General features: G+C 45.8%; 1 protein-coding gene across 2 annotated transcripts; it reads right to left on the bottom strand.

Moving 5' to 3' along the window:
* Positions 1-92: 92 nt before the first annotated feature.
* Positions 93-26303, bottom strand: cops6 (COP9 signalosome subunit 6). 2 transcript variants are annotated; one of them, XM_059642596.1, is made up of 10 exons: positions 26199-26303; positions 25066-25191; positions 20227-20358; positions 19538-19626; positions 15856-15918; positions 9654-9701; positions 6228-6342; positions 4567-4659; positions 3800-3900; positions 93-692 (listed from the first exon to the last, which is right to left on the bottom strand). In XM_059642596.1, exons 1-10 carry the CDS (start codon positions 26230-26232, stop codon positions 552-554), a joined length of 942 nt encoding a protein of 313 aa, XP_059498579.1. In that variant the 5' UTR covers positions 26233-26303; the 3' UTR covers positions 93-551. The 2 variants fall into 2 exon arrangements, with proteins under 2 accessions (XP_059498579.1, XP_059498580.1); XM_059642597.1 differs by lacking the exon at positions 3800-3900.
* Between the last annotated feature and the right edge of the window lie 9 nt (positions 26304-26312).

The following is a 26312-nucleotide window of genomic DNA, read 5'->3' as shown; positions in this document are numbered from 1 at the left end:
ATTGGCGTAAAGAGGCATCACACAGAGAAATGAGTCCCATCTGCAAGTTTAGTGGGCTTCGGGGCAGTTTCAGAAGATTGACAACAAACGAATTCCTTTCAACTTTATTTCTAATGCACATATTTCAGCTGCACAACTGACAACTTCACATCGGCTCGCCAGCAGTAAACACATAACGCATGCAGCACAGTGCGAACTTGAATTCCAATCCAGCCAGTCACGTTGTCGTTGAAGTAACACAACCGGGGGAGAGGGAGGGGGAGAAAAAAAAACCCGGTCATCAATGGAACAGGGTGACACGTTGTCCCATTTCACAAGGCTGGCCCAAACATTTCTCAGGGAAGGGAAGGGCAGGGCAGGGCAGCACAGGGTGGAATGCTGAGAGGCAGGGTTAGGTAAGGGAGGGAGGGGGGTTGGGAAGGAGTGGGGGAAAGGGTCTCCAGAGAATCGCTGATGCACTTCAGTCGGTGTCTGTCAGAGGCTGCCCCTCTCGTGTTGTAAACTCTCACCTCCCGCTGTATCTAGAGGGCAAAGTCCGCTTGGACTCTCAATCAGAAGAAGAGGCCTCGCATACGTCGGCCAATACCCTGCCGATCATACAGGATGTTGAACTTGTTCACAAACTGGTTCATGGTGTTGCAGGTCTTTGTGATGGTGCCGAGGTAAGCCATCAAGCCCACATCGTTGCATTGCTGAGAGAGACAGAGAGATAGAGACAGCAATGATAACATGGCACTGCAACATCACAGAGCCAGATCCCACCCATCTAGTTGGCTACCAACTCAGAACTGGAAAATCATTGGGATGCAGGAGGAGCCCGCTTGGCCCATCCTATCTGCATTGGCTCTCTGAAAGAGCATTTCACTAAGTGTTATTCTCCCTCTTGTTCCCTGCAATCATGCACATTCCTTAAGACAAAGAGTTAATTCCCTTCTGAATACCTCAATTGAACCTGCCTCCACCACACTATCAGGCAGTGCATTCTCACCTGGCTCCATGCATGTACTAAGCAGGCACAATCAAAAATCAACGTAGCAATCAAAAAGTCAATTGTAATTCTTGCCTTTCAAACCGGAGGAAATGAAATGTAATGTAATGTAATGGACAGGCTAATTCACTGACTTTTCTGATTAGCCCTAAGAAAACTCAAACTATTGGTTACGCTGAAACTTGTGAAGAGTGCATCTGTTGGCACAGATCTGTTTTTCTGAAGAGTGCCTGCCTCTGGCCCCTCTTAATCATAAAAGCTCAACCTAGCAAACAAAAGAAATGTGAATGCTGTAAATCAGGAACAAAAACAGAAGTTGCTGGAAAAGCTCATCATGTCTGGCAGCATCTGTGAAGAAAAATCCAAGTTAACATTTCAGGTCTGGTCACCCTTCCTCGGAACTAGTGGTAGTTAGGAAAATGTTGGTTTATTTAGAGAAGATAGGGTGGGGGGGTGACAGGGTAAGGAGTTGGTGGGGGTGGGTGGATTGGGATAGAGCCCAAAAGAGAGAGAAGAACAGTTGCACAGACAAAGGAGTTGATAACGATCTGGCTAGGAGGGTGAATAGCTGTTAATGGAGACTGCTAGTGGCTAACAATAAGGTAATGTAAGTCTATGTGATTACAAGGCCTGGTATGAGGTCCTGTCCTGCCATCCCACCAGCATCCACATCCAGAAGATCATTAGCTGTCATTTCCACCACCTCCAGTGAGATGCCAAACACATATTCCCCTCCCTTCCCTTGTCCACCTTCTGCAGGGACCATTCCCTCTGGGACACCCTGGTCTACTCTTCCTTCACTCCCAACACCCCCACAGCACCTACCCCTGAAACTGTCAAAGGTGTAATACCTACCCATTTACCTCCTCCCTCCCCAGTACCCAAGGGCCCAAACACACCATCTCGGCGAAGCAGCACTTTACTTGCACTGCCCACAAACCATTCGCTGCTCACAATACGGTCTCACATTGGGGAAACGAAGTGTAGACTGGGTAACTGCTTCACAGAACATCTACACTCTGCTCTCAAAAACAGCCTGAGCTTCCAGTTGCCTGTCTCTTTAACACACCACCCTATTCCCTAGCCAACAATGTGTCTTAGGCTTGCTGCAGTGTTCCAGTGAAGTTCAGTGCAAGCTGGAAGAGTGACACCTCATTTTCTGCTTCAAGGCCCTGCAGCCCTCCAGGCTTAATACAGATGCAAATAATTTTAGGGCCAAGAACTCTGCCATGTCCTAGGCCCCCTACTCCAAATACACCAGGCCTTGTTATCACAGTCTGCCATTACACGTACCTATTGTTAGCCACTAACAAGTCTCCATTAACAGCTAATCACCCTCCCTGCCAGATTGTTATCAACTTTGTATGTCCTACTGTTCTTCTCTCTCTTTGGGCTCTATCCCCACTTATCGCTTATTCCTTACCCCCTCCCCCCGTGCTATCTTATACACATAAACCAACATTTTCCGAGCTTTATCGATTCTGAGAAAGGGTCACCAGACCTGGCATGTTTACTCTGATTTTTGGTCACAGGTGCTGCCAGACCTGCTGAGCTTTTCCAGCAACCTGTGACATTTTTGCAACCTCTTGAACATTTCAGGAATTGTCTCATTAGACGGACTCTCTCAGCTTAAGTCACAAAATTTCTTGGAAATGCTATTTCAACCCAGTGCTTAAAAAAGTTTGACCCTTAAAGAAAAAAGTCACATTTACAAACTGAAAAACAAAACTCCATTTACCTCTACTTTAGAACTCAAGTTTAAAAATAATTTTTAAAAATCTATAAACGTTCATCACACTATGAACACAACTCAGAAAGAATATATTGGCCTCAACGTAGGACACAGATTCATGAGAATGTAACTGGGGTTTCCACACTTAGATTATAAGACGACGTGACATAAACATTGTCTTTTGTGGCAATGTAGAAATCAGGGAGATTTGCTTGAGGATTCAAGACTTTGAAAAGAAGTGAGAGAATGTAGTCAAAAACTCCTATTGCTGGTGGGTGGCAGAATAGGACAAAGGGGCATGACTATAAAACCAGAGCTGGACTAATTAGGTTGGAAGGTAGAATATGCTTCTTCATAAAAAGGATGGCACAGGTAAGACTTTTTGTTTGTAACCGGTTAAGGGTGTTAGGAGTTAAAATGGCACAGAAAAACAGATGAAGTAAAATGTCGATGAGGAATTATTAAGGATATTATTGAGCTGGAGAGGGTGCAGAATAGGCTTACCAAGATGTTGCCAGGAATGCAAGGTTAAAGTTATAAGGAGAGGCTGGATAGGCCAGGACTTTTTTTTTCACTGCAGCATAGGAGGTAGAGAAATGACTCCATAAGGTTTATAAAATCATGTGAGGGATCAATAAGGTGAATGGCAAGCGCCTTTTCCACAAGGTAGGGGATTTGAAAACGAGGAGGCATGTTTTTAAAGTGAGAGGAGAAAGGTTTAAAAATGGCATGGGGACAATTTTTGTTTTTACACAGAGTAGTTCATGTATGGAATGAACTTCCAGAGGAAGTGGTGGATATGGGTACAGTTACAACTTCGAAAAGATATTCAAATAAGTGCACGAATAAGAAATGTTTAGAGGTACTCGAGCCAAAGGCAGGCAGGTGGGACTGGTTTTGTTTGGGATTATGGCCGGCATGACTATTTGACCAAAGCGTCTGTTTTCATGCTGTACTACTCTAATGAATGGTCTCTTTTTGTTCCCATCAAGGATGGAATGTTGGGTTTTGTTTTGCGTTAAGTTCAGCCCAAACAGGAAGTAGCTTCATTTTCCAGATAAGCAACTAGCTCAACCTACATCATAGAAGTCAGTCTTAAACTTGTCAGTGCTGAGGACTGGCAGCCGGTGACACAGGGCATAAGCTTCACGAAGGATTTCATGGTTAAACGGCACTTCACCTGTGGAAGAACACAAATGGAGCATCGGCAAACAAGCAGCTCGACGTACTCTATTCCAGCTGTCCAACTCCAACTGATGTACATCCCCAAATGGTGCAGCCCACCCTGACTGAGCCCCCACATATCCACCTCCTCACAAATAATATCCCTTCTGTGTACCCTACACTCATGTCAAAACCAGCCACAGGGGAGAAAGTAGTGTAGCGGTAACGTCCTGGACTAGTAACGCATAATTGCAAGCTAATATTCTGGGGACCGGGATCCGAACACTACCACGGGCGATGGTGAAACTAAATTCAACAAGAATCTGGCATTAAAAAAACAGCATAACAGCAACCACGTAACGATCACCAATCATTATAAAAACATGTGGGGTCCTTTAGAAAAGGAGACCTCATCTGACCGACGTGTGATTCAACAGTTGTAGCAACATGGATGACTGTTAACTGCCCTCTGGGCATTTAGGGAAGGGCATTAAATCTTGGCTTAGCCAGTAATGTCTGTATCAAATGAACAAAAAAGTAGCCAGAAGACCTGAGACACACATTCCCAACACATACACACACTCTCACTCACTCTCTCCTCCAGGACCCACACACTCCCCAAACTGACCCCCAGCCACTTAGGGCTGGGAGATGACGACGACAGAGCACTGGGCTCTCCTACCTGACTCTACAGCTTTAACGTATTCCAGGATGACGCGGACCCGACTGTGCAGCATCTTAATGGCGCTGTGTTGTGCAATGAGATGTTCAGCCACTGTAACAGGATCAAGAGTGAAGTTAGCTACTTGTTTGTGGAAAGAGGCAGTAAGTTACTGGGTTTTCTCTGGTGGTGAGGCTGGTTCCCACTGAGCCACCATTTTACAGGGATGCTATCAGACAAACAATACTGAATCACATTCAGTGACAGCAGAGCCAATTACCAAAAACCTACAGTGATAGGGAGTTGGGTAGCTCAGTTGGCTAGACAGTTTGTGATGCAGAGCGATGCCAAAAACATGTGTTCAATTCCCACACTAGCTCAGGTTATCTTCTCAATCTCTCCCCCTCATCTGAGGTGCACCCTCAGGTTGGACGACCACCAGTTGCCCCTCTCTCCCTAATAAGTGTGCAATCGTACAGTCTGTAGGACCATGGTGACTCTATCTGTTAATCAGAGCAACAGGTTTTAAAGGAAAAGGCAGAGAAAGTTGTGTAGGGAATTCCAGTAGGCAGCTTAAGGTATTCTTGTCCTTAGAAAAGAGAAGAACATAGAAACTAGGGCCTTCATGCCTACTGTGTAATTCAATATAGCTGACCCTTTTTCTCAACTTTATGCCCCCAGTCCCTCTCTCTTCATATACCTAGATGCCTTTAATATCTCATATCTAAATATCACCTGGGAGTCAGTGCAGACCAGTGGTAGGGAAAAATGGAAACATTTTATTTATTTAACAGTGAGAGGCTGGGATGTGTTGAACTTCAAAGGAACTTGGATGTCCTTATACAAGAATAAAGATGTTCTTATTGCAATCAGAAAGCATAAGATGACCAAGCCTGGAGCACTGACGTATTGGTCTTATTACAGAAGGGGAAAGGCATACTTAATAAAGAGAGGGTGTAATGTATGCTCACCAAACCAGCTCCCGAGTTAGACTAACGTATTAGGAGACATTGTGGAAACTGGGCATGTATTCTCTAGTGTTTACAAGAACGAAAAGTGACAAGATTCTTATAGTGATCAATAAGGCAAACACAGGAAGGATGCTGTGATAATGGGAACTGCAGATGCTGGAGAATCCAAGATAATAAAATGTGAGGCTGGATGAACACAGCAGGCCCAGCAGCATCTCAGGAGCACAAAAGCTGACGTTTGCTTCTCCCTAGCTGGGTCAGTGGTTTAGAACCAGGGGACCCAGTCTCAATATAAAGGGCAGGTCACTTAGGATGGAAATGAGGAGGAATTCCTTCAATCAAGGGGTGGCAAATCATTGGAATTCTCTGCCACAGAGGCCTGTGGAGGGTCAGTCACTGAGTATGTACAAGACAGAGATCAATCAATTGCTCCACATTAAAAACAGTGAGGGACAGCCCAAAATAAAACATCAGCTTCAATCTCAATATATGTCCTTTTGCCAACTGACCTGTTCTTTGCATGTTACAAGGAGATGTTGGCAAAAGGGCAATACTTGGCCTGGGATGCTGAGTTTGGTTACATTCTATTACAAGTTTGTTCCTGTCTGATGGAACTCAGGTTTACCCCAGTTTCCAAGCATTAACCCCACCCATCCTTGTCCGCCTCCACCCTCCACTCCAGATTTAAAGAACATAGGTGAAAGTCCTTGCCTGTGGAATTCTCGCCTGTGCCAGTAGCTGTCATGCGAGCCACGTGATCAACTCCGATGCGTTCTGCCTCCTCCGTGGCCAGAGTGTAGGTCAGTTCAGCAAATAGCACTGTGGCCTGGGCAAAGGACAGGAAAAAAGCAGTGTAGGAGGTGATGGCCTAATGGTATTATTGCTGGACTGTTAATCCAGAGACCCAGCTAATGTTCTGGGGACCCGTGTTCGAATCCTGCCATGGCAAATGGTGGAATTTGAATTCAATAAAACATCAGGAATTAAGAATCTAACGATGACCACAAATCCACAGTCGATTGTCGGAAAAACCCACCTGGTTCACTCATGTCCTTTAGGGAAGGAAGCTGTCATCCTTACCTGATCTGGCCAACATGTGACTCCTGACCCACGGCAATGTGGTTGACTCTCAACTGCCCTCTGGGCCATTCGGGATGGGCAATAAATGCTGACCTAGTTACAGATGTCCTCATCCCGTGAATGAATAAAGGGGGAAAAAAAGACCGTCAGGACAGGAGAGCGTGCGCGCTGTCCAGGGAAACCTCAAGAACTGGGGCCCTTCCTGAGGGCCTAACCAGCGCATTACTTGGAAAATGCATAGCTTCTTCTCTTATTACAGTCAGTAGGAATCCACTCATCAGCTCAGGAAGGTTTTCTGCTGCATGTGAGCGGACAACAAGAGAAGACTTTGTGATGACTCTTTAGGTGGAATGGCTTGCTGACGCTACCTTGGACTCGCACGTTAAGAATGGTCTGCTCGTTAGCCAGTCTTCACATGGACCTATACCCCAGTTGGAGTCAGTGAACGAGGCACCGACCTGGCAAAAATAGTAAGGGGGCGTGGAAAGAATCAGCCAAGCTTACGAGAAGCTCCAGAGCTAGCCTGGTCAACCATGAGCTGAAATAAAAGGTGATGGGAGAAAGGTGGTGGTACGGGGCAGGTTGGGTTTGGGATGGGAATAGTGTCTGCTGTTGTGTGAATCCTCCAGTTGGATGTAGGACAGAAAGGCAGAGTCTAACATCCATGGGGCCAACAGCCCCAAGAATTCACTGTGACTTTGCAGTGGAGCAACCACAGTCAACGGCGATGACTGTCCCTAAATCTGTCCTGATAGAACGGGGAGACTGGACTGCCTGAAACCTGACTCCTGCAGTTTTCAGAGTTTGAGAGTCAGTGACTGTCGAGATGGCAGGTAGAGAGAAAGGGGCCCTTCCTGGAGAGGAGGATAAAAGATGACCCAGCCTGAGAAAGTGGGCACAGGTGCCAAGTGCTAACATCCCAGGATGCACCCACTTTTATTCCAGGACAATTTAAAACTTGACAGCAATCACCATAATTTTCACACTTTCCTACAAAGGGTTTGGAAAGCAGCAAAAGATTAACAGGCACATGGGAAAAATGGAGCTAGACCCTTGAAAATGTGAAAAGGTCTGAGGCAATCTGGGAAAAATAAGCATCTGTCATTCACACGGAGTGAAGAGTTACTGGAGTGGGTGAAGGAATACAAAAGCTCAGGGTTCAGAAACAAAATCTTCCAGAAAACGGAGAGCAGACAATACGTGTGAACACAATTTGGGGTGTATTAATAGGTGTACAGTATGCAGGAATAAATAAATAATGACGAGTTTGCAGACAACATTGGTTGTTTCACAGCTGGAGCAGCATGTGGAGTTTTGTAACCTATTCTAGCAAGACATTAAAAGCCGCAGAGAAGGAACAGACTATGCAGATACATCAGAACTTTAGCAGGAATGAGAAACCATTATTATGAGAAGATACTGGTGATGTTAAAGCAGACTTAACAACCACACACAGAGTGAAACCAGCAAGAATACACCACGCTGAAGTTAGGAATTCAATAGTTCTTGGTTAGCAAGGTTAACGGTTAAAAACTGTCACTATGTGAGTGCCAAAGTCAGATGAAACTTCTTTGCATGGAAGATTGCTGAAGGTGGAAAGGTTTACCACAGAGAACAATGGAGGCACAGACAATCGCTTCTTGAAACTCAAAATGAGGCATATATTTGGAACAGTGTGAGAAACAGTGCAGGGCTACATGGAGTGAGCAGGGCAGTGGGATTAGTTGGGATTCAATACAGTGCTACAGGGAATGAACGAGGCAGTGAGATCAGTTTCAGGATTGATATAGGGCTACTGGAAAAACAATGGGTCAGTGGGATCAGTTTGAGGCTTGGTACAAGATTATGCAGAGTGTGCAGAACAATGGCATTAATTTGAGATTGACAAAGGACTATGGGGAAGACAGCGTTGGAGTAAGATTAGTTTGGAAATTGATACATGGCTATCAGAAGAGAATGGGACAATGAGATTAGTTTAGGATTGATATGGAGCTATATATAGATAACAGGGCAATGGAACTAGTTTGGGATTGATATAGGACTGTGGGGAGACAGCAGTGGAATTAGTCTTGGTCTAATACAGAGCTATAGGGAGAGAATGGATCAGTGAGATTTGTTTGAAGATTGATACAGGGCTATGGGGAGAGAGTGCAACTATGGAAATCTCAGTTGATCTCTCTAGCAAAGAACCAGCACATGCATTGTATGCCCAAGGGTCTTCTCCTGTGGTAAGAATGCCCAGGTCTCCATGAAGAATGGAAATATAATGCAGAATGTTTGCGAGTTGATTATCTGAAGGATAAGTGATAAACAGGAAGTGTTGTAGCTCTGCTTTTTTTATGTAAATAGCATGGAACAGGTCTACAAATCTCAGTGGCAAATGAATTGGTTAGAAAAATCTTTTCTGGCAGTTAAAAAGGGAAGGAAGAAACAATAGAACCGTAAATAAACTTGAAATGATTATGGAGACTGAATATAATATGACTAATCTAGGTTAAAGACATGCATAACTTTAGCAGGAAGAAAATGCCAATGGGATATCGTGGAAAACACACACATATGGGTAAGAAGAGTGGGACTGTAAATGGTGCTGGATATTTAGTTAAACACGGACAGAAACAGCAGGACAGAGTCCAGTGCAGGATGCGCAAAGACTGACTGCAACATTCTACAGGACAGATCAAGTCAGACGCCATCCTGACTTGGAATTATGTTGCCAATCCTTCACTGTCACTAGGTCCATAGCCTGGAATTCCTGCCCTATCAGCACTGTAGACATATCTACATCCAAGGGCTGCTGTGGCTGACTGCCACCTTCTCCAGGATAATTGGGATGGGAAATCCTGCAAAACCCACAGAGAGGGGCTGTACACAGCATTGGATATGACAGAAAGAGACTGCGCATAGTACAGGATATATACACAGACTGATAGAGCCCGAGGAGGACTGTGCATGGTGCAGTATATAGACACAGACTGATTCAGAGGGGGACTGTGCATCATGCATGATACAGACGTACATACAACAGGATAGAACTGAAGTTGATTAATTCCATACCTCTCCAGCGATGATATCGATGACTGACTCATAAACACTAACTGGAAGCTGGAAGATAAGACACACAGTCAGGCGGTAAACATTTATTACACTTGTTCTTTTTTCTGAAGCCAAGTCTTTTGCAATTAGGTGCTACAAAGTAGGATCAAGCTGTGGAGCTTTCAGAACAGGAACATGCTTTTAATTAATCTGGTAGCTTTTATGTTTTCCTCTAATTACCTGCTGCATTTTCAAAGGCAGCAGCCTCCTGTGTTCAAAGCCCATCCCACTGGAGTCAAACTTCTCCCACTTAAAACTCCTTTTTTCCAGAACCCCCTCACCACCTTCAGGTTTTCAATCCTCCCTCGGGTCAGCAGCTTTTAAAACTCAAGCTCAGCTCAATCTAACACTGTTGATTTCTGGTCCTCCTCCACCCTCCCTCTTGCTGCTTGCTGGGACCCCAACTGAACTGGCTTGTTTCCTCCCTCCATAACGGTACCTTGTGGGCAGCGCTCCAACACGTTGGAGATGAAACTCCCATAGCTTTACTTCAGGCAAATTTCACATTTAAAATATTAACGAGGGCTCTGTTCCAATTGCAAACAGCTGGACTTATAACATAGTCAACAGCTGTAATCCATAGCATCTGTGCTGACATTCATTTATACTTAGAAAGGTGAACATGGGCGATTTGTTCAGAATAAATTTGCTTCCCCCCCACATTGCCATGTTAATCAGCTCTGGTAATTAAAACAAGTTGGAAAATAAGGGCAAATTTTCAGGTCCTTTTAGTCCCTTTGCGAGGGTAGTGCTTTCTTCAACTTCTGGTCCCCTATCAAAGAGGTTGATGGGTAGTAGGCCTGGAGGAAGGTGCTACAGAGAAAGAAGAGGAGAGGTCATGGAGAGATGTAGAAATATTTAATTTTCACGTGTTGGGTGCATCAGTAAACATAGGGTTGGGGGTAAGTGGCACGAGGTGTGGGTTAGAATATGGGTAGCTATGGGATATATGGGAGTTTTGGATGAGTATGTGCAGGGGATATACCTACTTAACCAGGGCCTCAGCCATCGCCTGTTGCAGACACTTATGGTCAAGACTGTATTAGTAGGAGTGACTACTGCACAATCCTTCTGCAGCCAAAGTCCTATCTGCACACAAGGTATTCTGCCACAGTTGAATGGACTAGATTCAAAACAGCTCCATGTAACCACACATGACTTAACAGTCAGACTGTAAGACATAGGAACATTAGTTGTTCATTCAGCTCCTTGAATCGTGTCAATGAAATCATGGCTGCTCTGATAACTCAACTCCCCTTTCCCCTGTAAACTTTGATTCCCTTACTGATTCAAAAACCTATCTGAGCCTGAAATATATTTAATCACCCAGCCTCTACAACAAAGAATTCACACAGACCCCACATCCAATACTGCACAAATGTTGACGCCTCCATACATCATGCCAGCTCTGATGAAGAGTCACCTAGACTTGAACCGTTAGCTTGCTCTCTCTCTCCACAGATGCTGCCTGACCCGCTATGATTTTTTGTATTTTTGTTTTCTTCAGATGCAATACCCTTCGAGGGGAGAGATTCCCCTTCATCTGTCTTAAACAGATGAGCCATCTATGACATTACATTGCCTGGTCCGAGACAGTCACAGCAAGGAAACTACCTCTTCGCATCTAGCCTGTCAAGTCCCCGAAGAAAGTTATTTGTTTCAAAGCGATTGCCTGTCATTCTTCTAAACTTTGAAGAATATGAGCCCAACATGTTGGTACTGTATCTGATCTCCAAGAAACTAGCAACTGAGAAAGGAGAGTCTTCAACATACAAAGTCTCATGTGTCATGGCGCCATTGCCTGTTAACTTTCAGGACTCACTGCAGCATCTTTACTGGTACACAAAGCAGACCAAGGAGGAGAACAGGGGAAGTCACTGGTTTGTGTTAGCGTTGCTCAGTTGGCTCATTTTCATGTGCATAATGAAATGGATATATAACGCCATGCACACCAAGAGTGTTGGGACCTCCTTCTGCACAGCAATAATCGTATAAGAAGCCACCACAAACTAGCAGCAGAATTCTTTAAACCACAAAACTTCATGGCCCAGCATCCTCCGATCTCTCCTATTACCATCAAACTGGGAGACCAAATCTGGTATAATCCAGAGCACTTGATGACATCCCAGCAGCAGCACCAGGCATATCTATAAATGAGTGTCAATCTGATGATGATACAATGTATAATTACTTAGAGGCCAAACAGAGAAAGTAACATTCATTTTACAGGACTAAGCCACTAGCTGATCAGATCCAAACACTCCAGTTCTGCCACAGCCAGTTGTGCATGGTGGTGGACAATTCAATAACTTAAAAGGAGGAGACCCCACAAATACCTGCTTTGTCACCAACTGGAGAACCCAGAATGAGACAAGGCAGAAGCATTTGTCAAAATCTTCAATCAGAAATGCAAATTCAGTCTCCGCCCAAGGCCCCCAACATCACAGATGCCAATCTTCAGCCAATTCAATTCACTCTACCCGATATCAATAAGTAGCACTGGATACTGCAAAGTGTAGGGGCATTGACATCGTTCCAGCAATAGTACTGAAGCTCTGTGCTCCAAAACTTGCTGCATCCCAAACCAAGCCTTTCCTGAACAGTTACTACACTGAGTTATTACACCATCCCCTGAGAAAAAGAACAGGAAATGACATCACCAACGCAGGAAATGACATCACCAACCCAAGGAAACCTAACCAGATAAATAGAAAGCGGGACATAACACCAGCGCTTCGTCGGAGGCTCACTGATGATGTTACCTAGAATGGTGACGAAACATCTGAAAACGAACCTTCCAGCTCAGCGAGCAAACTCACATCCAGAACCTCAACCTGAGTTACAACTCTTCTCAAAACTCGCTAGTTACTACACTGACATCTACTGACAAAGTGGAAAATTGCTCAGGTATATCCTGGGAAAAATGGAGAGTAAACCCAATCCGGCCAATTACTGCCCCAGTCAACTCTTGATCGTCAGCAAAGAGATGGAAGATTTAACTGACAGTTCTATCAGCACTTAGTCAGCAATAATCTGCTCAACGATATTCAGTTCAGTTTGATCAGGGACACTCAGTTCCAGATGTTGTTAGGGTCCTGACTCAAGGGATCAATTCGGTTGAATTGAGAGTGATTGCCCTTGGCATGAAGGCAGAATTTGACCGCAGCAGAATCACGGATAGCTAGCAACACTGGAATCAATGGGAATGGGAGATCTCCACTGGTTATAGTCAAACCTGTCAAAACAGAGGATGGTTGATGTTGCTGGAGATCATTCAACTCAACTCCAACACTGCTGCAGACATTTCTCAGGGGAGTGTCCTAGGCCGATCTAACCTTAGCATTTCATCAGCGACTTTCCCTCCATGATAAGGTCAAAAGCAACGCGCCCTCTAGGCTGTGTGACTGCGCATATGCATAGCTGTCCCACACTCAGCAATCAGCTCAGGGTCAAATAAGTTGTGAATTTTGTGTTTCAGTCTGACAGTAGGTGGTCAGGGAACTGGTGGCAATGTACAAGGTTTGTGTAAAGTATGAAACAGCACGCCTTTTGTTGGTGCCCAGGCAAGGAAAGGCTGCAACTCTAGATGCCTTTTGTTTTCAGGTGAGGAATAGGGCAGCTGGGATTTCTGAACATGCTTCTGGCCTGTACAGTCCCCAACTGAAGGAAACCATGGCTCATGCAGGACTGTACATCAGGCCTGTAGAAGCGGGGGGAGGTGTGAAGTTGAGTCCGAGAGTCACGGAGAATTATAACAGGGAATGAGGCCCTTCAGCCCATCTTGGCAGTGCTGGTAATCAAGCATCAATCTACTCTAATCCCACTTCCCAGCACTTGGCCTGTAACTTTGTATTGTATATCATTTCAAGTATTTATCTAAAAGCTTCTGAAATACTGATGGCTTCTGCCTCTGTCACTCTTTCAGGCAGCGAATTCCAGATACCCACCACTCTGAGTAAAAAATAAGTTTTTTTTAAAATCCCTTCTAAACCACCTACTTTTGCCTTAAATCTGTGCTTTTTGGTTACTGACCCCTCCACCAATAGGAAAAGTTTCCTTCTTTGTGCACTACCAATACCACTCAACTTTCTACATGTCAAACATTTCTCTGCTGCAAGGAAAACAACACCAGCCTATCAAGTTGAAAATGCCTCTTCTTCTGAATTGCAGAACTTCCAACACCTTTCGTTACCTGCGATGGCTGCAGCTGCTTTCCAATAGGAAGATTTAAACCCGTGGGTTGCGGGTCAAAGGAATTGTCAAAATTGCTACAAGTCAAAATCAGGAACAATCCTGATTTTGGGGGCAGTTTTGAAAGGGGGTTAGTGGGGGTGCTTGCTTCCGGAGGAGAGGAGCTGGTTTATAATGTCAACAAAGTGAGTGTCAGGAAGGATCAACATGTGATCTATAGAATCATAGAATCCTGACAGTGTGGAAGCAGGCCATCTGGCCCATTGAAACCACCCCGACCCTCTGAAAAGCATCTCACCCAGACTCATCTTATCCCTGTAACCCTGCATTTCCCATCGCTAACCCATTTGGCCTGGACACTATGAGCAATTTAGCATGGCCAATCCACCTAACCTGCATATCTTTGGACTGTGGGAGGAAACCCATGCAGACACGTAAAGAAATGCTAACTCCACACACACGGTCACTTGAGGGTGGAATCAAACTCTGCTGACCACTGAGCTACCAAGTCAGAGTTCAGTGGGAGTGAGGTCAAGGGGGCAGGAGGGGAATCTCATGAACAACATTTGACATCATTGAAGACGATCAGTCTTTCGAAACAGTAAAAGCAGAACAACCAGCTAATGCCAGTGCACAAGCCGTTTACACCCAATGCCTCTTATTCCTCCTTTTCTACTTACGTCACTGGAGGAACTGTTTCCCTAAAACAACTGCAACTCCGGAACATCAACAAGAACAGAGACTGGAGCCTCCTAAAGGCCAAGCTTAAAATAAACTCCTGTCAAGTGCAGAGATTCTGGCTTTGGTTTGACGCCACCTGGCTGTAAGTTCAATTGTTGCAGACAATCAAATCAAAAACATTTGTATGGAGTTAAAGTAAGTGCAACTTCTGAGCAACTGCTGGATTTTAAACTTCATTCTGTATCAAGAATGGATCCGTCACAATGTTAGAAAATCAGCCAGACAAAGCTCGTCACCGTGGCGATGGTGGGTGGGGTGTTGGATGTTGATAAGGGACAGTTTGAGTGGTAACTGGGAAGATGGTTCACAGCAAAAGGGAATGCAAACAGGACAAGATACAAAACAGAGAAGCGAAAGACGATGGGCAACAACTGCAAGACACGAGATCCAGGGGTTCAATGAATGCGAACGTCCTAAGGACGGTGAGGTTTAATAGCAGCACTGTAACAGTATCAGGATTTATACAGGAATAGTATGTGTAAAAAGGGCAGCACAATAGGGTGGCATGATTGAATAGGGGATAGCAGCACAGAACGGAGAGGCTATGATTCAATAAGGACAAAGGGTTGTGGTAATGCATCATAACCTAACGAGAGACAGTATCATGGAGCATTCAGACTGGGATCCGATGGGTGGTGGGGGCTGGGGGAAGCACTGTCACAAAACACCAGGTTCTAAGAAGGTGGATGAGGGGTTGGGCAACGTTCCCTTTAAAATGCGTGTCACGTGCAATCACTCTGATGGCCGATGCACAGCGACTGTTTGTGCTGACACCAGTCACAGCACTGACCTCTAAAGTGTGTATAGAAGAAAACAAAAATTTAAGGGAATGCTGACTGTTGGGGTGTGGTAGCAGGGATTGCAGTGTTACAGAGCGTTGAGATTGGAATCAAATGGCAGATAGCTTCTCAGAACATTGGCATCAGGATCCTGATGCCAATCTGTGTCACAAAACATCAAGATTATACAAGGCACTGTGCTCCAAAACATCAGAGCAGGGCCTGATGGGGATACTACCACACAACATAGGGATCAAGATGAAATGGGAACAGTGCAACAAAACATCATTATCAGAATGTCATGAGGGGCAGTATCACTGAACATTAGGATCTCACGGGGCAGTACCACTGAACATCAGGATTTAATGATAGGCGCAGCAACTGCACAGTGGAATTTTACATGAACACTGTTTTTATTTGACCATTGTCTAACTTTAACACATCTTACTTACATCTGTGTGCTTTGTCATGGGGTTCAACTTGAGGAAAAGTGGGCTTTCAATAATCTCACACACCTGCAGACAGAAGGAAAATGAGCATTAGTGCAAAGTTACTCAATTCTACACTGGAAAACCCCGAATGGAGGCAGTGGCTCCTTAGCAAATCCATTGCATTGCGGCACAACAGGACACGTGCGTCAGTGACTGGACAGGAAAAGCACTGGTGGTCCAAGAGATCTTACAGGAGGTCAGGAAACTCAGTGCAGTATACAGACAAGGAGACTAACCCACCCAGAACCAGGGCTCCAGCCCTTCCAATAATGCATAGCAGTCACTCATCTTTCACCTTTATGCCCTGGGTCCACATCCAATTAAAGGAAAATCCATAACTTGAGCCGAGATAATGCAATACCTACGGAGTACTGAAGTATCTTTGGATGAGATGCAAAACAGAGAGTCGGTCTGCCTTCTCACATGGATGCTAAAGGTCCCATGGCATTACTTAGTGAAGAGAAATGCAGTTCTCCCTAATGCCCAGACCTATACTGATTTTTCCAAGCAAGAACAAAATAAAAGCTAATATCTCTCTCTCTCTCGCCAAAACATATACTGCGCTTTTGCTCCTTTAAAAAAATTACTGCACTTTAAAAATAGTGCAAAATATTTTGAAAAGTGAAAGTAGGAGAACATACAAGCAATACTGACCGTAATTAAATAAAATTTAAGATGGTGACAGAGAAGGCTTGAGGGGAGGGGTGGGGTAATGTCTTTGGGTTAGTAGTCCAGAGCCCCAGGCTAAAGGTTTAAGGAACAAAAACAGAAAGTGCTGGAGAAACTCAGCAGGTCTGAAAGCATCTGCAGGGAGAAAACAAGAGTTAACATCTCAAGTCCGATATGACTCTTCATGAGAAGTGGAGACTAGGTTCAGCTCTCATCATGACAGAGTGAAATTTGAATTCAGTAAAATTCTGGAATAAAAAGCTAGACTAATTGTGACCAAACAAACATTGTTAACTGCTGTAAGAACTCATCTGGATCACTGAAAGAGTCTCACAGCATAGAAACAGACCCTTCGGTCCAACCAGTCTATGCCAGCCACAATCCCAAACTAAACTAGTCACACCTGCCTCTGCTTGACCCATATCTGTCCAAAGATTTCTTATTTATGTATTTATTCAAATGCCTTTTAAACATAACTGTATCTATATCTACCACTTCCCCTCAAAGTTCATTCCCCACACACACTACTGTGTAAAAAAACAGTTGCCCCGTGACTTTTTAAAATCTCCTCTCACCTTAAAAATTCCTCACCCTAGAGAGAAGACATCTGCCACTCATCTTATCCATACGCCTCATGATTTTGCAAACTTCGATAAGGTCACTCCTCAACATCCTATGCTCCAATGAGAAAGTCTCAGCCTATTAAGCCTCTCCTCATAACTCAAACCCTTCATTCCAGCAACATCCTGGTCAATGTTTTCTGAACCCTCGCCAGCATTAAATATCCTTCCTGTAACAGGATGACCAGACTGGATGCATTATTCCAGAAGAGACCTTGTCAATGTCCTGTACAACCTCAACATGACATCCCAATTCCTATACTCAAAGGTCTGAGCAATGAAGGCAAGCGTGCTAAACGTCTTCTTCACCTGTCTGTGTGTGACCCAAATTGCAAAGAATGTGAACCTGAACCATTAGGTCTCTATGACACTACCCAAGACCCTACTTTTAACTGTGGATATAGAGAAGGAAATCTGCCATCCTTAACCAGTCTGGCTTACATGAAACTCCAGACCCACAGCAATGATATTGACTCAAATGTCCTCTGGGTGACTAGGGATGGGCAAAAAATGCTGGCCCAGCCAGAGTCACCCAGTACCCGCAAATGAATTGATAAAAGGATGTTAGCAGAACAAAACTCAAATCCAGAGATTTAAAAAGGCTGATCTTGAAATAGAATTAGGCAAATAAAAAACACCACCGGCAAACATCAACATTGGGAAACATTTTAAAAAGCTCTCGAAAGAATCCAGGCAAAATATAATTCACTAAAAGAACAGACTAAACATAACTGGGGCTCTTGAAGTGAATAAAAATGTAAGGGTATAACAGAGGATAAGGAAAGTGGCACATATTAAATACAGACGTGGGGCGCACTTAAAGAGAGAATACAAAGTGATCAATTGGGCAAAAAGGAGTTATGACATTGAAATTAAGGAACATTAAACAAAACAGTAAAATGTTATATACACACATCAATAAAGGGGGAAGGATGGTATTAGGATCATCAAGGAACAGTCAATAAAAACATACGTAACAACAGAGATATGGTATAAAATACTAAATAATTAATTTGCTTTGAACTGATAGGGATGATACAGGATAACAGTAATAAAATAAATGCTTTTAAAATTACAAAGGGTACGCAGTGGATAAACCAAGCAAATTCAGAGGATAAACCATGATCAGGATAGATTGTATTCATGTACTTTCAGATGATGTGGGAAAGAGATAGCAGAGGTTGCAGTTCCAGAGGACGGACAGACAGTTAATGCTATCCCTACATTAAGATGGCAGTGTAAAAGCTTCTAGAAATGACTTCTTCAGACAAAAGTAAAAGTCAGTTCAGCAAATGTGAATTAAATATAATTTGTCCTTTACAAATCCATTAATTAAGTAAATTGTTGAAGTTTTCTGATGGAGCATAGAAGATAACGCAGTGAGGATAATGCTGTCAAAGTGGTATAAATGGAATTTGAAAAGACATCTGAAAGTGTTGTACATCAGACTTACTGTAGCATCTGTGAACAGAAATATTGTGAATCCTGCGTCTGTTCGAGGGACTCTGATTTCTCTTCACAGCTGCTGCTCAAAAGTCTGATGTGCAACACTTACACATGTTTTTTCAAATTCCATTTATGCCACTTTAACAGAATTATCCTCTTCGCTGTGCAACGCTTCACTGGGCTTGAAATGTTAACACTGTTCTCTCTTCACAGATGCTGTCAGCCCTGCTGAGTTTCTCCAACAACTTTTACTTCTGTTTCTTACCAATCTCCATCATTCACAATTCTTTGTTTTAAGTTATGCTTATGGGTACAAGTGATGAAATGAAAGAAGGGACTTTAGTAACATGGATACAGAATTGGTTGAGCGATAGAAAACAGACAGCAGTGGTTAATAAGACAGTAGGGACCACAGATGCTGGAGAATCTGAGACAACAAGGTGTAGCGCTGGATGAATACAGGTCAAGCAGCATCAGAGTAGCAGGAAGGCTGACATTTCGGGTCGAGACACTTCTTCAGAAAATGGCTGAAGGGGCTAGGCCCGAAACGTCAGCCCTCCTGCTCCTCTGATGCTGCTTGGCCTACTGTATTCATCCAGCTCTACACCTTGTTGTATCAGCAGTGGTTAATGCATGTTTTTTGGACTGGAGGAGGGTCGCTTTACCATGATACATAGTTACAATCTGGACCTTGGTGTCCAGGGCGTGATTTCAAAATTTGTAAACTATCCGAAACTTGAAAGCATTGTGAAACGGTGGGGTGGATCAGGCATAAGTTCAAAAGGACATACAGGTTGGTCAAAAAGGCAGACAAGTGAAGCTCCCAGAAAAAGTAAGAGGGACAAAGATCTCATGCTGGACAGGAGTCCGCTAGCACTTGCGTCAGACTGTGCATGCTGTACACTGACCTGCTTGTGAACATGGATATCAGACTCGTCTGGAGGGCCCCCCGTGGTGTACCAGCCCAGGAACTCCATGTCTTTAAAGACCTGCTTAACTAGAGAGACAGAGATGAAAGTCAGACTGATAGATCATAGGTTCAATGTGGAAAGGGACCAAGTGCACTTGAGCAAACTCCTCATTCGTGAAAGACACTATCCTTGGAAAGGACGCAAAAAGCAAAATGAGAAGATTTTTCTTGAATCCCCACTGGCAATGCTATGAAATAGGTTATCAAAGGATGACAAATGTTGGTCAACGGATTATATCACAGGCTTTTGGAAAGGAAAGTGGCTCAATGGGTAGTAGTGGGCTTTCACAGTGGTCTCAGCACAAAGTGGGAGGTTGATATGTTCTATGATATGCCATGGCAATAGGATGTCTTGAGGGTTGATTTTAGCTTGTGGTCTGAATAAACTGTCATTTTGCCAACTAAGGAGTGGAAGGATACAGCACCACAGAGTAGAATGTAATTTAATGGTAGAGAACCTGCCATTCAGTCCACCAGTAATCACTCACGCCTACATACCCAGCACGCAGACAAAACCTTAACCCAGCTTAGTCGCACAGCGCCAGAGTGTTGGGCCAACACAGCACCCACATTATTATGCAGCATCTGTGGAACTGTCTGGTACATGGAAGTGAGATTATAACTCACACTGCTCCTCTTTGGTGTAGTAATACTCCTTGTCAATAACAATCTTTTCCTCCACCGTGTGAGACAGCAGCTCGAAAGAGTTCATCACCTCGATGTTTCTGCCCTCCTGCTTTCCAATCAAGGCACCAATCACTGTGAACAGAAACCACAACTGATTCAACAGGCCACAAATAAAAACTATTCAAACAGCAAGTAACAGAGGGCCTACCACTCTTTCTTTATTGGTTTAAGGGATATGGGCATCATGGGGAAAGGGGGCGGGGGTGGAAAAGCATTTATTACCTGCCCCGAAATGCCCTTGTGAAGGTGATAGTGTACCGCTGCACTCCACCTAGCGTAAGCACAATTCCATTAGGGAGGGAGCTCTAGGATTTTGACCCAGTGCCAGTGAAGGAACGGCGACATAACTGCCAGTCAGGATAGTAGGTGGCTTACAGGGGAACTTGCAGGGGTGCCGTTCTCACATACATTCTGCTCTGTCCTTCTAAAAATGGTAGTGATTGTGGGTTTGGAAGGTGCTGTCTAAGTGTCTTTGGTGAATTTCTGCAGTGCATCTTGTAGGTGGTACACACTGCTGCTACTGGTGGAGGGAGTGAATGGTGAATTGGGTGTCAATCAAGTAGGGTCTCTTTTGGATGGTGTCGACCTTCAAGCATTCTTGGGGTTTTATCCATTCAGGAAATTTGAGCATTTTCCATCATACTCCTGACTTGTGCCTTGTACTTGGTGAACAGGCTCCGGGGAGTCAGGGCATCAGTTACTCTCACTAGAATTCAGGCTGTAACCATTGATCCCTCTAGTCTTCTAACTCAACGAGTGTCTCATTTTCCATTAAGTATAAAGCCTTCTATTACTTCCCAGTAGAATGGCAAAACTTCTCTTATCCTTATTGAAAATTATTTTCTTGTTGTGCACCTATTCCATAATGTTATTCATGTTTTCCTATATTTCGGCATCATCATCATCTTTTTCATGAATAGCTCCTTCAAACCACGGTTAGTAGCTTATTAACAGTCGTGAACAGCAAGCAAAGCTTACTGTCCTCAAACAATTTAATTCAGCACAAGAACGGGCCCACCAAGTTGGTGGCAATTCCAAATTTAGATCCACTCCTTATTGCCCATGCATGGTTTCTATCCCTCTATTTGCCTCCCGTTCACGTGTTTATCAAGATACACCATGAACATATACCTGCTTCCACCACCTTCATTGCCAGTGCGTTCCAGGCACCCTGCACCACCCTCTGAAAAATTTTCCCCGCACTTCTCTCCCTAAACGTTCCCCCTCTCACTTTGAACCTGTGCCCTCAATAGTTGACCTTTTCACTCTGGGAAAATGCCTCTGACTATTCACCCTATCAATGACTTCCCTCAAATGATAAAATTGAAAAGCAAAAGTAATGTTAAACTTCATGGACTTTGATTAAAGCATAGTCGGATTATTATCAACGGTTCTGGTCTCCACATTATATTTAAAAATGCATAGAAAAACTGGAATATAGCGAGTTTTGAGAAGATTTGTAGGTCAGGTTGAGTTTCTGGATGTGAGTTTGCTCACTGAGCTGGAAGGTTAGTTTTCAGACGTTTCGTCACCATTCTAGGTAATATCATCAATGAGCCTCCGATGAAGCGCTGGTGTTATGGCCCGCTTTCTATTTATCTGTTTAGGTTTCCTTGGGTTGGTGATGTCAATGAACATCAACCTGCCACAAAACAACATGACCCACTATCACTAGTATCCTTACATATAGATGAGGAAGGACACCACTTTGATTGGGACAACACATCCACCCTAGGACAAGCCAAACAGAAACACGCACGAGAATTCCTAGAAGCACGGCATTCCAACCGGAACTTCATCTACAAACACATTGGCTCCAAATCAACGTGTTTGTAGATGAAGTTCCGGTTGGAATGCCATGCTTCTAGGAATTCTCGTGCGTGTTTCTGTTTGGCTTGTCCTAGGGTGGATGTGTTGTCCCAATCAAAGTGGTGTTCTTCCTCAACTATATGTAAGGATACTAGTGATAGTGGGTCATGTCGTTTTGTGGCTACTTGATGTTCATTGACATCACCAACCCAAGGAAACCTAAACAGATAAACAGAAAGCAGGACATAACACCAGCGCTTTGTCGGAGGCTCACTGATGCTGTTACCTAGAATGGTGACGAAACGTCTGAAAACTAACCATTCAGCTCAGCGAGCAAACTCACATCCAGAACTGGAATATTTTTTATTAGGCTGATATTCAAACTGAGAGGTTATAACGTCCGTGACACCACCCACACCCTCCACCTCCTCCAGGACTTCCAATTCCGTGGCCCCCAACACCTCATTTTCACCATGGACGTCCAGTCCCTATACACCTGCATTCCGCATGCAGACGGCCTCAAGGCCCTCCGCTCTTCCTGTCGCGCAGGCCCGACCAGTGCTCCTCCACCGACACCCTCATCCGCCTAGCCGAACTCGTCCTCACCCTCAACAACTTCTCTTTCGATTCCTCCCACTTCCTACAGACTAAGGGGGTGGCCATGGGCACCCGCTATGCCTGCCTCTTTGTAGTTTATGTGGAACAGTCCCTCTTCTGCACCTACACAGGCCCCAGACACCACCTCTTCCTCCGTTACATTGATGACTGTATCGGCGCCGCCTCTTGCTCCCCAGAGGAGCTTGAACAGTTCATCCACTTCACCAACACCTTCCACCCCAACCTTCAGTTCACCTGGGCCATCTCCAGCACATCCCTCACCTTACTGGACCTCTCAGTCTCCATCTCAGGCAACCATCTTGCAACTGATGTCCATTTCAAGCCCACTGACTCCCACAGCTACATAGAATACACCTCCTCCCACCCACCCTCCTGCAAAAATTCCATCCCCTATTCCCAATTCCTCCGCCGCATCTGCTCCCACGATGAGGCATTCCACTCCCGCACATCCCAGATGTCCAAGTTCTTCAAGAACCGCAACTTTCCCCCCACAGTGGTCGACAACGCCCTTGACCGCGTCTCCCGCATTTCCCGCAACACATCCCTCACACCCCGCCCCCGCCACAACCGCCCTAAGAGGATCCCCCTCGTTCTCACACACCACCCCACCAACCTCCAGATACAATGCATCATCCTCCGACACTTCTGCCATCTACAATCCGACCCCACCACCCAAGTCATTTTTCCATCCCCACCCCTGTCTGCTTTCCGGAGAGACCACTCTCTCCGTGACTCCCTTGTTTGCTCCACACTGACCTCCAACCCCAACACACCCGGCACCTTTCCCTGCAACCGCAGGAAATGCTACACTTGCCCCCACACCTCCTCCCTCACCCCTATCCCAGGCCCCAAGATGACTTTCCACATTAAGCAGAGGTTCACCTGCACATCTGCCAATGTGGTATACTGCATCCACTGTACCCGGTGTGGCTTCCTCTGCATTGGGGAAACCAAGCGGAAGCTTGGGAACCACTTTGCAGAACACCTCCGCTCGGTTCGCAATAAACAACTGCACCTCCCAGTCGCAAACCATTTCCACTCCCCCTCCCATTCTTTAGATGAAATGTCCATCATGGGCCTCCTGCAGTGCCACAATGATGCCACCCGAAGGTTGCAGGAACAGCAACTCATATTCCGCTTGGGAACCCTGCAGCCCAATGGTATCAATGTGGACTTCACCAGCTTCAAAATCTCCCCTTCCCCCACTGCATCCCTAAACCAGCCCAGTTCGTCCCCTCCCCCCACTGCACCACACAACCAGCCCAGCTCTTCCCCTCCACCCACTGCATCCCAAAACCAGTCCAACCTGTCTCTGCCTCCCTAACCTGTTCTTCCTCTCACCCATCCCTTCCTCCACCCCAAGCTGCACCTCCATTTCCTACCTACTAACCTCATCCCACCTCCTTGACCTGTCCATCTTCCCTGGACTGACCTATCCCCTCCCTACCTCCCCACCTATACTCTCCTCTCCACCTATCTTCTTTTCTCTCCATCTTCGGTCCGCCTCCCCCTCTCTCCCTATTTATTCCAGAACCCTCACCCCATCCCCCCTCTCTGATGAAGGGTCTAGGCCCGAAACGTCAGCTTTTGTGCTCCTGAGATGCTGCTGGGCCTGCTGTGTTCATCCAGCCTCACATTTTATTATCTTGGATTCTCCAGCATCTGCAGTTCCCATTATCACTCACACAACTATCAGGCACCATTCGGTCTATTGGGCAATTTCTCTATTGTATAAACTGAGGGACAATCTGATGTAGGCCTACAAGATTATGAAAGATTTTGTTCAGGTAGATGTTGCTGCTCACAGATGAAGCCAGAATTCAAGAAATTACAATGAAAAGTCAGTCAATGAAAAATCCAGCAGAGACCTGAGAGGAAATTTCTCAGAGGGTTCAGAATGTGGAGGTTGCTACCACACAGTGTGTTTTAGATGCATTGAAAAGGACCTGGGCAAATACAGAAGAGAGAAGGAAGTGAAAGCGTTGTTGATTGGGTTACAACTGGGAGGTAAACATTGGTATTAACCTAGGAGGCTTAATGGCAGGGCTCTGCACAACATTTTGTGCATCAGACATGATGGTCTAACCATTACTCACATACCCTGTCTAATCCTTTAGTGTTACATACCCAACGCATGGCACACAGATCCTGATGACCATTTAACCTTTCTTGTACAACTGTCGATCTACCACAGGCCTTAACTATACTTTTAACCAATACTGCATGCCTCTAGCACATTGCCCAGCCCTTTAACTGTTGCCATATACACCAGATGCCCCTCATGGTCCCATTAACCATAACTGAGTGCATCACCCTGCACAGCCCCTGCTGGCCATTTCTTCACATACATACCCTGCACAGGTCTCCCCTCTTGAGAGCGCATCCGGATCCAGTGGTCAGAGATGTTCAGAATAACGAGTGGGTGCAAGGCAACAGAGACACTCCCTGTCACTCCAGACGCCATCACACTCGGTGTTGCTGTAGCAAGAGAACGCAAGGCACAGGGGAGTTTTGGACTTCCATTCTTCTGTAAATACACAAGTGTTTTCCACAAACACTGACGCGATCTCACCATACAGTAACAACAGAGTGCAAATTTTTTTTCAAAGTGCTCCACAGGAACACTGGGCTGGGGGGGTGGGCAGTGGTGGTGAGGGGAAGGGGGAGGTGGTGGGGGTGGAAGGGGGGTGGTGTGGGGGGGAGGAAGGGGGGGTGGTGTGGGGGGGGGGGAAGGGGGGGTGGTGTGGGGGGGGGGAAGGGGGGGTGGTGTGGGGGGGGGAAGGGGGGGTGGTGTGGGGGGGGGGAAGGGGGGGTGGTGTGGGGGGGGGAAGGGGGGGTGGTGTGGGGTGGGGGGGGGAAGGGGGGGTGGGGGGGGGAAGGGGGGGTGGTGTGGGGGGGGGAAAGGGGGGGTGGTGTGGGGGGGGAAGGGGTGGGGGGTGGGGGTGGTGCTGGGGGGGGAAGGGGGGGTGGTGTGGGGGGGAGGGGGGGTGGTGTGGGGGGGGGGGGGGGAAGGGGGGGTGGGGGTGGGGGGGGGGTTGGGGGAAGGGTCTGGTGTGGGGGGGAAGGTGTTGGTGGCCCATGTTGTGGATGTGTTGGGTGGTGGGAGGGGGTGGCGAGGGGCTGAGGTGGGCGGGGATAAGTAGGTGGGCCTGTTTTGTTTGCTCTGATTAGTTGGTCCTTGTCAGGTGTTCGATTTGCGTGTTTGTAGGTCTGAGGAAGTTTATTCTCTTCTGTCTTTTATGTAGGCTGTGGGGGCTTCTGGTTTAGGGGTGGTTATCGGGTTGGGGGGGTGGTGCAGCTGAAGAGGTTTCGGGGTGGGACTTCCGGTGGCGATTTCAGGCCTGGCAGTTTCCTGGCGTCATAGCAACGCCCGGGGCTGCAGCACCACCCTCAACCGTCTCCCTGTCCATCTCTATCCCTGCGCTCCCCCACCTCCCTGTTCCCTCATAGCGTCGACCGTCAGAGTCGCCACTTCACTCACTCACCTGCCGGTTCCACCTCCATCCCATTAGCGGCCATCTTCCTGCCCCTGTTTGGAACCGCATGCGCAGTACCGGATAGCGACCTGAGGCGCGGAGATAGCCAATCGGAGAACGGCA

The sequence above is a fragment of the Stegostoma tigrinum genome, chromosome 45 (assembly GCF_030684315.1).
Source record: "Stegostoma tigrinum isolate sSteTig4 chromosome 45, sSteTig4.hap1, whole genome shotgun sequence".
NCBI classification, from domain to species: Eukaryota; Metazoa; Chordata; class Chondrichthyes; order Orectolobiformes; family Stegostomatidae; genus Stegostoma; species Stegostoma tigrinum.
The sequence above is the reverse complement of the archived record's forward strand: the minus strand, read 5'-3'. Positions and strand labels throughout refer to the sequence as shown.

What these genes read in the sequence shown, in the direction of transcription:
- cops6 (XM_059642596.1), bottom strand. Translation starts at nt 26,232, where the DNA reads ATGGCCGCTAATGGGATGGAGGTGGAACCGGCAG. An exon ending in CTACACCAAAGAGGAGCAGT is followed by an intron (nt 19,627 to 20,226) that starts GTGAGTTATAAT and finishes CTGTCTCTCTAG; the next exon opens with TTAAGCAGGTCTTTAAAGAC. An exon ending in CACAGGCGAGAATTCCACAG is followed by an intron (nt 4,660 to 6,227) that starts GCAAGGACTTTC and finishes ATCCTGTTACAG; the next exon opens with TGGCTGAACATCTCATTGCA.